General features: G+C 39.5%; 4 protein-coding genes across 4 annotated transcripts; 2 read left to right on the top strand and 2 right to left on the bottom strand.

Moving 5' to 3' along the window:
- The first annotated feature begins 163 nt into the window (after positions 1-163).
- Positions 164-970, top strand: LOC115632747. Its single transcript, XM_030529995.1, has one exon. The coding sequence runs from the start codon at positions 164-166 to the stop codon at positions 908-910; it is 747 nt and encodes a 248-aa protein (XP_030385855.1). The 3' UTR covers positions 911-970.
- Positions 864-3,194, bottom strand: LOC115632461. Its single transcript, XM_030529617.1, has 3 exons — positions 3,130-3,194; positions 1,322-1,505; positions 864-1,264 (listed from the first exon to the last, which is right to left on the bottom strand). The coding sequence occupies exons 2-3, from the start codon at positions 1,493-1,495 to the stop codon at positions 1,088-1,090; spliced, it is 351 nt and encodes a 116-aa protein (XP_030385477.1). The 5' UTR covers positions 1,496-1,505; positions 3,130-3,194; the 3' UTR covers positions 864-1,087.
- Positions 1,550-3,107, bottom strand: LOC115632456 (tRNA (guanine(37)-N1)-methyltransferase). Its single transcript, XM_030529612.1, has one exon. It carries the CDS (start codon positions 2,964-2,966, stop codon positions 1,584-1,586), a length of 1,383 nt encoding a protein of 460 aa, XP_030385472.1. The 5' UTR covers positions 2,967-3,107; the 3' UTR covers positions 1,550-1,583.
- Positions 3,195-3,219: 25 nt separating the features above from the next.
- Positions 3,220-12,203, top strand: LOC115632457. Its single transcript, XM_030529613.1, has 4 exons — positions 3,220-3,341; positions 3,404-3,519; positions 3,573-3,760; positions 3,819-12,203. Exons 1-4 carry the CDS (start codon positions 3,280-3,282, stop codon positions 4,599-4,601), a joined length of 1,149 nt encoding a protein of 382 aa, XP_030385473.1. The 5' UTR covers positions 3,220-3,279; the 3' UTR covers positions 4,602-12,203.
- Positions 12,204-12,999: the final 796 nt, after the last annotated feature.

The raw sequence follows: 12,999 nt of genomic DNA, 5'->3' as shown, positions 1-12,999 counted from the left end.
GTTATCAGGCGTATTACCTAATAGCGTCAGCAGCAAAGTCAACAAATAGGATGCGGCAAATTCTTTAACGCTTATCTGATGATCAGTTGACAGAATAAACGCCAACTCGTCCAACTAGCTATACGTATATAAGGCAATAAGCTAGTTGTTTCGGAAACCAGTCATGAATATTGCAGTGATCAGTCTGTTGCTATTGTGCCTAGGAAGCAGCACCTGTGCTTTGGTGCCACCACCACCACCGCAAGGTGCAGTTGTCATTGGAGGCCCCCCCGTGGTTGTGCCTGTCACTCCACCACCACCACCCACACTCACGCAGGACCTTGATGAAATCTATAGGTTGGCTCAAATTCAGTCAATCAGCCAGCTGCTGGTTCGTTACCTCATCAACGATGCCCAGTTCCAGGGGTTTGTACGGATTGTCAATAGCCGAGAGGCATTTAATCTACGCTGGATCGTGCGTTCCCAGCCTGAGGTACTGGCCTTTAAACAGTGGGTAAATCAGCAGTTGTTGGCCTCCGGTGGCCCCCTAGAGTTGGAAGAGATTGAACTGATTGTCAGCCTGGTGAATCCCTTCCCCTATTGGTCGGCTACGGTCTTTGGTTTCCGAGGCTTTATTGATGAGCTGCAGCTCTACGTTCCACTACACACTATTCGTGCTCATATTCAAACTAAATTGCTTGAAGGAGGTATCTTTGCACAATTTTGGAGGCGCCTCAACGATTTGCAGCCAGTCTACGAACGTCTTTTGGCATCTCCCGAAGGTCAGACCCTAATAGCAGAGCTACAGGAATTGAACATTGATATCGTGCAGTTGGATCGGATCATACGTGAAACACTTGGCTGGAATGCAGTAAATACAACTGTTGCAACTGTAACTTCAACGCCAGCTTCAGTGCCAGTCGTTGTTTAATGGTAGTTTTCAATATATCTATCATATATTTTGCACAATATTGTGCCGAGAAAACAAAAACTTGTTTAGGCATTGATTAAAATTGGGACTACACTAGAAGACAAGATTGTCTCTAAAAGGATTGAACGATTATACTATTAACTAGACATGGCTATGTTGCTTGATAGACATTATAGCTTAAAACTTGAGGTTTCCAAGTTTGTCGGATACCTTCTTGGCATTTGCTGCCGGTTTTTTGGTGTTCTTTATCGGCGTAACTGCTGCAGGCTTTGGCTTCTTTACCACCAGATCCTGATGCAACGCCTTAAGGCTGGCGTCGACCTTCTCCTGTTTGGTCTTGACGGCCTCTTTGATCTGTAAAGTTGCGTGTTTTTTATAGTCGGTTGGATCTATTTAATGGGCAGGGCTCACCTGCTTTAATTTGCCCTGAACTTCCTTTGGCTTCTTCCTGCCCTTGTTGTTATCAGCGACCTTGAATATATTTTTGGCCTTTTTCGACTTACTAAGTGGGGTTTTGGGTTTGGCAGCTGCGGTAGCACCGGCACCTCCCTTTTTGGCATTCGCTTTTGACTTATTGCGACCCATGTCTGTTTTGCTGCAAATAAATGAGGCACTATAGACATATATACACTTTCAGAGTTCGATTGTAAATTAAAATCTTTATTATGCATATTTAAACACATTTAACTTTGTCGACTACGTTTTCGATATCTTCAGTCGCAATTCGCTTTCGGGACGGTACGGATTTTGGTGTTAATAGTAGATCTTTCGTAAGATTAAAAGAAACACGATACATGTCCTTATTGGGCGCAACATTGCGCACGAAGCTTATGCTCTCCAATTCATTGCCCAAAGGTGCTCCCAGATTGTCTTCCACCAGCTGCCGTACCAATGCCTTTGTATTTTCCCCCTTGGCAAACGAGTAAACATGCACAGTGGGGTAAATTACGGTTTCTGGTAAATCAGTTAAGTCCTCGGCTGTATATAGACCACGAAATGCGTCTAGAAATTCAACAGCCAATGCTGGCAGATTCATTGTAATGTGTATACTATACTTTGATTCCGAAGGCGTACGCCAATGCAGCAATAAATCCTGGCGTACATCTTCCAAAATAAACTGACGCCCATCCTTATTGTACATTTTTAAATGGGTCAGACATTTGTTACGTTTGCCATTATGCCGTAGCCAATGAAAACTTACAGGATTCAAATCGTTGGCCAGTACATGACAGCGTTTTTTCGCTGCTGGAACACTGAATGGACCAACGCCCGCAAAGACATCGTATAGCACATCATTTTCCTGCAGCAGCTTAACAATGCGCTCATGCTCGGTGGAGAGCCTTGGATTCCAATACACCTTGGAAAAGTCAAACTCAAAAGGCACTCCATTCTCTTTAGTTTCAACCTGGTAGTCGGCTTCGCCGGATATCAGTTCCAGTTGAAAATTTCGATAGGTATTGTCTATAGTTGCCGCCTTATTTACCACTGTCCGGCAGTTGGGTACCTTGTCGAGCAAGACCTCGCCAATGAGCTGTTTGTAGGGCAGTAGATGATCGCGCAGGTTTAAATGAACAATGTGTCCAATGCGCGAGTAGGACGTTAGTCCATCCTCATTGGCAGGTAGCACGCTTTTAAGTATTTCATTTGCGTTCCAATTTTCGTAGCCCAGCTGCAGTTCTGATACAATGAAATTGGACTCGGTAACTTGAAGCTTTTCCAACTCTTGCGTTGGCAGCGATTCCCAGGCTTTCACGGGCAGAGGATGTAAAAGTATTTCGCGCCCGTCTTCAACGGCCCGCACCGGCTGTAGGTGTTCCATTTTAAGCAACAACTTTTTTACCAATGGTAACACACGTTGCGCCTTGTTTTCTGGCACATGCAGCCTGGGGATTGGCACATGTTTTTTGAAGTGGTCGCGCTCAAGAATTTTCATGCCTCGCACAGCTGGAGGGGGTAAGAGTTCAATGGAGTCCATGTTGCACCAATAGTGCCGAAGGCGTAAATGAAATTCCGTCAATTCAATTCTTTTTAACAGCCTTGCGATTTTGTGCAACATCGAAAAAAACGTGCACGCACCAACTAGAGCATTATTATTTGATTGCGCTACTCAAATCTACTGCGCTTTATTTTAAAATGCTGCTCGAGATCTTTGTAGGCGCACTAAATGCGGTATGTCTTTAATTTGCGCCTTAAAGGTACAATTATTCAAACGAATTTACCTTCTTCTTAAGACACCTTTTTACGTTGGCTTCTCTGGCCGAAAATTAACTTGTAAATACTTTGAACTAGCGGTTCAACAATGGAACTACACGAAACAGTGACTTGCTTTAAAAATCGATGTGGCAACGCTGCGAGAAGCAGCTGTTATAATGAGCGCGGTACCACTGGAAGATGGAACTGTTGAAATCGTGCCAAAAAATTCATATTTAAGGTAATTACTAAATGAAAATGGGCACAATTATATCGCTCAATAACTACAACTAATTCCTTAAGAGCGGCAGAATTGATAAAACACAGAAATGTAGAAGTTGAGACGCCACGTTCCGGTCTTAAGCGTATACACAATGAAGGTACCTCGGTTGAAGACATAGAACTGAAAAACATTTATGGTAAGCAGTATTCAAAAATAACAATAGTCTTTGTCAAGTCAATTTTTTTTTAGCCAAATTGCGAGTCCAACTGTCTGTACCGCGAATTGAGCGATTGGATGGTCGAGCCAAAGCTATTTGGCACGAAAGTAAACAAATTGCGGAAGTGGTTCGAATGGATGGAAAATTTGAAAGTTTCGGATACAGCGAGCATGGCAAACTCTATTTAGAGTATTTCGAGGCCTTGTTTTTACTAGAATCCGTGAGTATCTATGGCATGCTGGCTTATATTCCTTGTTATATTCCTTGTCATCTTATAGGGACGTTTGCAATTAGAGTATCAATCCATGATTGTGTCGGTGGAGCAAGCTTATTTACTATTGCTTGGCGAAGCCGCAAACGAGAAATTTAATAATTACTTGGTCTATTCGACGTTGACACGCGCTGGCTATATAGTTGTAAAGCATCAAGTTAATACTGTTGCAACAAGAAATGAAGTAACGAAGGCAGAATGCATTTGGTCGCTGTTAAAGCACAATTTGGGAAACATTGCTATTGTACCGGAAAATATTAAAGCATCCCCACTCTTTATAGAAACTGAGGCGAGCATGGATACCATTAAACAGCAAATTATAGGTCGGAAATCAGAAGAAACTAGTGATATAAGCTTAGAAAGTCAGCCAACTGGTTTCATCTTTGACACACGGAAGCGGCCGGCAGAGTCTGACAACGTAGTCGTTAAAAAAAAGGCACGAACAGCAAACAGTCTAATTGGCTTTTTAACAAGAGAAGCGGAGTATATTAAATTTCAAAAAGTATTCTCTAAGTTCGACATTGTACAGGTACAAAACTCTACAATGACCAACGATAAACAAAAACGGCGCAACCTTAAAATCACCTTTGATTTGCATTTGCACAACGATGGATTTAAAAAGAGTATGCCCAAGCTGGCTAAGTTTTGTGTCATCATACTTCCAGAGAGTGAGTCATTCCCAACCCATGATGAGATTGCCAATTGTTGTAAGCCAAATATAGCGCCGTTGCTCGTTATATCCGTAAGCGAATCAAAGCAAATACAAGCCTTTCTATATCACATAAGCTAATTCAAAATTATATGTATAATAGTTAATTTGAATGCGCATCTGAGCAGGCTGCTATTAATAGGAAAACAAATCCTCATATGGTGTAATGCCTTACTAAAACAAACATTTTTGATAAATAATAAAACATAAATTTTTCAGTGTGCCATTGTAGTGGCTGATTTCCTACAAGGTTGATTTTATCCAAACTCTTAATTATTGTCAGACTGAGAGATAAGAGCTACGTTGGTTTTGTGCTCTTAGGTGACCTTGACTTAAGCTCACTTGCTTGGCAGATGGTCATACGATCATACAGTTATCTGAACGAAAGCTAGCGCGCTTATCTTTTAAGCTATGCTAATATGTAATGCATTGGCACTGTACAAAAAGTTAGATTTTTGGCACTCTCCACTTATATTAAGTAGCAAAGGCCAGGCATTGCTAAAGAGAAGTTTGAGCTAAGCGGACGTGCATATTTAAGTTTTGAGACAACAATAAATTATTGTGATTTACATTACATGTGCTTTTATTCAAATAGCACAATACGCTAACAAATTTACAAGAATTGGGATAATAAAAATCAGTGAAGTGTATTTGCTGTCTGGCAAGGTATGTTATTACTGCTAAATTGGTACCCTTACTAAAGTAAAGATGTTTATAGAAATTGGTCTTGCCGGTATTATCCAATAACCTCAAATTGGTGATATTCTTGAACAAGTGGTAGATACGGTTGGAGAGCACGACCACCTGAAAGCTATAATTGCTAATTCCAAAACGTGGGATATAATTTGTGAACCACGCAATATCCCCAAACTTTCTACGACCAGTCCTAATTCGACTGGGAGGCGCTCGGATCTTCCCAGACAGCATCCAGTAAAAGCCATTTGTCCAGTCACTTATTTAAACGGAATGGCCATGGATGAAATGGAAATTTAAGCTCAACGTAGCATATTACGTCACCCGTCGACCACCACTTGCCGTCCCAGTCGCAGCTCAACACCCAGCTTTAATCTTCGTTGGCGCGACTGCAATTCCATTAAGAGGATTATATAGATCTTCAATTCACCAGGATATATGTATATATATATATATATCTATGCTGCATATCTATATAGACGCATAACTAGTGCATTTTTGCCTTTTGTTTTTTTTTTATGCTGACCAGTCAACGTTAAAATTATAGATTTATTCCATCGATCTGGTCACAATAACGAAACAATAGAGATAATCTCCTGTTCATTTAAAATTAATATTAGTATCACCTTAATTTGTATACCAACTTCGGTACTTGCATTTTTGTATGGCTATATATATATATTTAATACTTAGGATCTAGCATATATAATCAACGTGCTGCGTCTTCATTGAGCTCAACGAACACCACGCCGCAGTGAGTATGTCATGAAAACTAATACCGAAGTGCATTTATATTTTCTATAATTTTTATATTGAAATTAATTATTTAATATTGGGTTGTTACTTTGGATACAACACTGAACAGAAGATTATTATATTAAATAGCGAATTTTTGGCCAATTAGAAACGACCATTAGATCTGTTTATTTCTATTCTAAGTAATCTCCATTCTGTATACGTAATTTTAATTATTTTCTTTGCCTCCTTTGGAATATTCGAAATAATTTTCTTTTAGTGGCTTGGCCAAATACTATGAAAATGTTTAATAAATGAAGTTAAATAAGAAATGATGACTTAAACCCTTTGAAGTGTCCTTACTGAAGCATGATGAAGCTCTACTAGACAAGAAAGCTTTTAGTTGTATTAGGGTCAATTCACAATCGATATATATACATGATTGAATTGCATTGGTTGGGTGGGTAAAGAAAGGGAACAGACAACACCTTGGTTCCCAAACAACAAGTAATTGATCTGATTAGGCGATCTATTCTGTCGGGTAGTACAGTAGGTTTTAGTTGGTTTTATTGATATTGCTTTTTACCGTTTAGTGCACCTAAAATATTGTGCGAGAGTGTATGTGTCTAAAGTGTAGGAAGAACCCCGACAATCCGGCGAGCTAGTTAGAGCATAGCTAGAGGTGCACGCCCCGAACCTTTGGACAATATATGTAGTTCGTTTCGTTCAACAAAATTCATGATTATTAACATCTGAGCGTTGAAAATAGATCTGGACGATCCGCTGCATAGCCACATAGGCGGCACACTAAACAATTGGCGCCCAACGTGGGGCCTCGACATTAAAACCAGAACACCAAAAAGTTATGCATAAGATCACCCTATGCATGTTCCTCCACGTAAGCTCTGGCTTTATTCCATCCAAATAGCGAAATAGTAATATTCCTAGTGAATGACTTTGGATGTTAGTGTCGGTTATTGATGTTATTTGCGGAATTTGCGATATTATTCACAAACGTTGGATATGTCGACCGGAATATATTCAGTAAAGCCGATAATGATATCGGGATATGAATTCTATTAGGAATACTTCCCAAATCAAATTATTAGTATTTTCTTCAATTCAGTTTGGCCAGTTGCAATGGTTATTTCTGGAATAAGCGGATGATAATCGAGGATTTCTTGGTTTGCCGACCGAAATATAAATCGCATACTTGGTTTAACCAGATTTTTGGGGATTTGCTTTTAATTTATCAATTTAGATGAGAATTAGTTCAGGTTTCGGAACTACAATCATCTAGATAATTTCATTTGGTGGTTGTCCAAATTTGATTTTTTTTCTCTAGCTAAATTGCAATAGAATGGTAATTCATATTGTGCTTAACAGATCAAAATATTCTTGTTGTTAGATGTTTAGTAGACGGATTCATGCTTCAAAAGGACAAACGTAATTATAATTTTGAAAACAAATTCTGTGACAATGGCTGTACGGCGAAGTACAGAAGATATCTCTCTTGCAATTAACACACAAGATCCCTTTTGTGCTGTTTGTCATGAAGTTATGCGAAAAGACCAATTAATAGCAACCACACCTTGCCAGCACAAATTCCATAGTCAATGCGCGTGTGACGCTTTACAAGCCTCTCCAAATTGTCCTATTTGTAAGACAGCTTGTAATACTGGACAGCTAACGTTCACAAACAACACTTTGGCAGCCCTTTTGTTCCGAGTTTCGTCGTCGATTTGATGACGAGAGGGATGATTTTGAGTTATGGGAATTGATTCGTAAGCGACGTCAAAAAGAGAACGAATCGTTTGATGATTTTCAATCAGCTATTGAAATCCTAGTTAATCAGTTGTGCCATTCCATAAGTGAAGCCAAATTGGTTGATATTTTGAAGCGCAATGCAAAATCAGCGCTGCGGTATGAACTTTTGCATTTAAAGATATTGGACAGATCAGAATTAAGGGCAGAAGTGAAAAAGCATGAAAACTTTTGTAGAGACATTCAATACACTGGAACTCGACCAAAATTTGTTCGTAATAATATTGCTGAAATTTCAGAAAGTGGTGATGAAACAGAAGAGGGAAGTCTTGCGGCATTGCAACGACTACGAATTATATGCTGGAATTGTGATCAAATTGGTCATCGTTTCGACGATTGCTTAGGGGAACGGCGCATATTTTGTTATGGCTGTGGAACCAAAAATGTATTCAAGCCAAATTGTATCAAATGCAATCCTACGGGAAACCCACTCCGGGATGCGCAGAACAACACCTCCTTGCCGCATCCCTAAATGATTCTAATGGTCATAGGTCAATATCAACAGTTAAAACCTCAGAACCAACCATCATATCGAAACGGACATTACCTTCCCACTCAGCTGTAAAAACTGATACCCATAGCGAGAATATCGACACACCAGCACTAGAAGTTATATATCAACCAAAGCGTTCCACTATTAGACTAAGACAATTTTGGAGAAAAATTAAGATCGTGCGTAAGAAGTTAATTCAATCGATTTTTATGAGTTCGGATAATCGATTATATACGGAAATAAATCTAGGCGGACAAAGCTATGTAGGTCTACTAGATTCAGGAGCTACCATCAGTTGCGTAGGTGGTGCGGCAGCAAAGGCGCTACTAAAACACCAGAAGGTTCAGAAATGTTCCGGTAACATTAGAACTGCAAACGATGCAACATGCCAAGTTGTAGGAAAATTGGTGATTGACGTTTATTTTCGTGACCAAGTTCACAATGTCGAATTTTTCATTATACCCGATTTGAAACAAGATGTATACTTGGGTATAGATTTTTGGAAGGACTTTGGCCTTCTATCAGACTTGCTACACCCAGACCAGCACGTGAACGAATTAGACACTGGAAAGGACCAAACATCTGGGGCCGACGTGAAAATACACACCCTTAATTTAGAACAGAGGAAGCGATTACAGTCGGTCATTTCGAATTTTCCTTCGTATGAACGTGAAGGACTAGGTCGCACTAATCTAATAGAACACCGTATTGAAATTGGCGATGTGACACCAGTGAAACAAAGGCATTGGCCAATTTCTCCAGCTATCGAAAAATTAATGTTTAGTGAGGTCGAGCATATGCTAGCTTTAGATATTATTGAAGAATCTACCAGCCCTTGGAGTAGTAACAGCGTCCTCGTGAGGAAAGGAGATAAGTGCAGGCTTTGCTTAGATTCTCGTGAAATAAATAAATATACTCGTAAGGATGCGTATCCCTTACCACATATTGATGGCATACTTAGTCGATTGCCACCGGCCAGATATATTACTGGACTTGATATGAAGCACGCGTTCTGGCAAATTCCACTCGAGAAAAATTCGCGCCAGTACACGGCTTTTACTGTTCCAAATCGGCCGTTATTTCAATATAAAGTAATGCCATTTGGCCTTTGCAATGCGCCTCAGACGCTCTGCAGACTCATGGACCAAGTGATCCCAGCACATTTGCGCACCCGTGTATTCGTTTACCTAGACGACTTGTTAGTATTGTCAGAAGACTTCGAGTCGCACATGCTACTATTACAGGAGGTCGCGTTGCACTTGCGCAAAGCTAATTTAACAATTAACATAGCGAAATCAAAATTTTGTATGCGTGAAATCAAATATCTTGGATTTGTAATTGGATATGGTCAACTTAAAACAGATCCCGGAAAAGTACAAGCTATTAACGAATTTCCGGTACCTAAAACCGTAAAGCAACTTAGACGCTTTCTTGGCTTATCAGGCTGGTATCGAAGGTTTGTCCATAACTATGCTACGGTTAGCCTTCCGCTGACAGACTTGCTTAGGAAAAATAATTCTTTTAAGTGGACTAGTGAGGCTGAATCAGCTTTCATTGACCTAAAATCCCGCTTGACTTCGGCACCCATTTTAACTACACCTGACTTTTCCAGGCCTTTTATCCTCATATGTGATGCGAGTACTAGTGGAGTAGGCTGTGTTTTAGCTCAGTTGAATGACCGTGGGGATGAATTACCCATTGCTTATATGTCGCAGAAACTTTCAAAGGCACAACGGAATTACAGCGTTACTGACCTTGAGTGCTTGGCTGTATTGCAAGGTATTAAAAAGTTTAGAGCATATGTGGAAGGACAGGACTTCCAAGTCATTACCGACCATGCCTCATTGCAGTGGTTGATGAAGCAAAAAGATCTCAGAGGGCGACAAGGAAGATGGGTAGTAAAACTACAAGGATTTAATTTTAAAATAGCACACCGAAGCGGCTCTCAAAATGTAGTGGCAGATGCACTTTCGCGTCAAAATGAACTGGCCATAGAAGAATTTGAAAATCAGGGACCTATTGTTGATCTGTCTTCGACAGAATTTAAACAGTCAGAGTATTGCAATTTGTTAGACATGGTTCGTGCCAATCAATCCAGACTCCCCGATTTAAAAATAGTGGATGATTTAGTTTACAAAAGAATAAAACAAGTCTCAGGGGATGAGATGCAAGAAAACTTGTCATGGAAGCTTTGGATTCCCTCAACTCTTGTTAATGATATTATCGTTAAGGCTCATGATCCTCCTAATGCTGCACATTGCGGAATGGGCAAAACCATAGAAAAGCTGAAAAGATATCTTTTCTGGCCACGAATGGTCACACAAATCCGAGACTATATTTCAGGGTGTACGGTTTGTCGACAGACGAAAGGTGCCAATAAAATTCTCAGGCCACCAATGGGTAAACCAATGACGTCTGAACGTCCATTTCAAAAATTATATATGGATCTTTTGGGACCCTATCCGCGTTCAAAAAATGGCAATATTGGTCTTCTAATTGTGGTCGATCATAATACCAAATTTCATTTCTTGTGTCCTCTTAAAAAGTTCACTTCAAGCAAAATTTGTGAGTATCTGGAAAATAGTTTATTTTGTACTTTTGGTGTGCCCGAAACAATTCTTACCGACAATGGGTCACAATTTATTTCTGGAGCCTTTAAAGCTTTTCTTACTCGTTTTGGAATTAGTCACATATGCACGGCTATTTATTCGCCGCAGGCAAATGCCAGTGAAAGAGTGAATAGGTCAGTGTTGGCGGCAATTCGAGCTTATATTGGGAACGACCATTCCAATTGGGACAGTAAATTACCCGCGATAAGCACAGCGCTACGAGGTAACATTCATCAGAGTACAGGTTACTCTCCATATTTTCTGGCTTTTGGCCAAAATATGATGCTTAACGGCAAAGACTACGATCTGCTTAGACGGTTGCAATTGCTGTCTGATGACACAGCCATAGAAAGACCTTCGGCAATGCAAGTGATTCGTCAACAAGCTAAAGAAAGAGTTGCTCAGGCACATGAGCGAAACGCTAAGACATACAACTTACGCAGTCGTAAAGTTCATTTGAAGAAAGGAGACAAGGTATTTGCACGTAATTTTTGCCAGAGCAATGCACTTAAGAAATTTAATGCTAAGTTAGCCCCAGTTTTCATTCCCGCAGAGGTCTCCGACAAAATTAGTCCAGTTTATTATCGATTAAGAAATGAACAAGGCAAAAGTTTAGGCGTTTTCCACCTTAAAGATATACAAATTTAAAACATCTCAAGATCATTTTTTTTCAGTGTATGTTTCGCTAATAGGATTACCTCAACATAAACTGTGGTGTAGTGGCTGATTTCCTACAAGGTTGATTTTATCCAAACTCTTAATTATTGTCAGACTGAGAGATAAGAGCTACGTTGGTTTTGTGCTCTTAGGTGACCTTGACTTAAGCTCACTTGCTTGGCAGATGGTCATACGATCATACAGTTATCTGAACGAAAGCTAGCGCGCTTATCTTTTAAGCTATGCTAATATGTAATGCATTGGCACTGTACAAAAAGTTAGATTTTTGGCACTCTCCACTTATATTAAGTAGCAAAGGCCAGGCATTGCTAAAGAGAAGTTTGAGCTAAGCGGACGTGCATATTTAAGTTTTGAGACAACAATAAATTATTGTGATTTACATTACATGTGCTTTTATTCAAATAGCACAATACGCTAACAAATTTACAAGAATTGGGATAATAAAAATCAGTGAAGTGTATTTGCTGTCTGGCAAGGTATGTTATTACTGCTAAATTGGTACCCTTACTAAAGTAAAGATGTTTATAGAAATTGGTCTTGCCGGTATTATCCAATAACCTCAAATTGGTGATATTCTTGAACAAGTGGTAGATACGGTTGGAGAGCACGACCACCTGAAAGCTATAATTGCTAATTCCAAAACGTGGGATATAATTTGTGAACCACGCAATATCCCCAAACTTTCTACGACCAGTCCTAATTCGACTGGGAGGCGCTCGGATCTTCCCAGACAGCATCCAGTAAAAGCCATTTGTCCAGTCACTTATTTAAACGGAATGGCCATGGATGAAATGGAAATTTAAGCTCAACGTAGCATATTACGTCACCCGTCGACCACCACTTGCCGTCCCAGTCGCAGCTCAACACCCAGCTTTAATCTTCGTTGGCGCGACTGCAATTCCATTATGAGGATTATATAGATCTTCAATTCACCAGGATATATGTATATATATATATATATCTATGCTGCATATCTATATAGACGCATAACTAGTGCATTTTTGCCTTTTGTTTTTTTTTTATGCTGACCAGTCAACGTTAAAATTATAGATTTATTCCATCGATCTGGTCACAATAACGAAACAATAGAGATAATCTCCTGTTCATTTAAAATTAATATTAGTATCACCTTAATTTGTATACCAACTTCGGTACTTGCATTTTTGTATGGCTATATATATATATTTAATACTTAGGATCTAGCATATATAATCAACGTGCTGCGTCTTCATTGAGCTCAACGAACACCACGCCGCAGTGAGTATGTCATGAAAACTAATACCGAAGTGCATTTATATTTTCTATAATTTTTATATTGAAATTAATTATTTAATATTGGGTTGTTACTTTGGATACAACACTGAACAGAAGATTATTATATTAAATAGCGAATTTTTGGCCAATTAGAAACGACCATTAGATCTGTTTATTTCTATTCTAAGTAATC

This window comes from Scaptodrosophila lebanonensis, unplaced genomic scaffold (assembly GCF_003285725.1).
Source record: "Scaptodrosophila lebanonensis strain 11010-0011.00,11010-0021.00 unplaced genomic scaffold, SlebRS2 tig00001415-arrow-pilon, whole genome shotgun sequence".
Taxonomy (NCBI): Eukaryota; Metazoa; Arthropoda; class Insecta; order Diptera; family Drosophilidae; genus Scaptodrosophila; species Scaptodrosophila lebanonensis.
The sequence above is the reverse complement of the archived record's forward strand: the minus strand, read 5'-3'. Positions and strand labels throughout refer to the sequence as shown.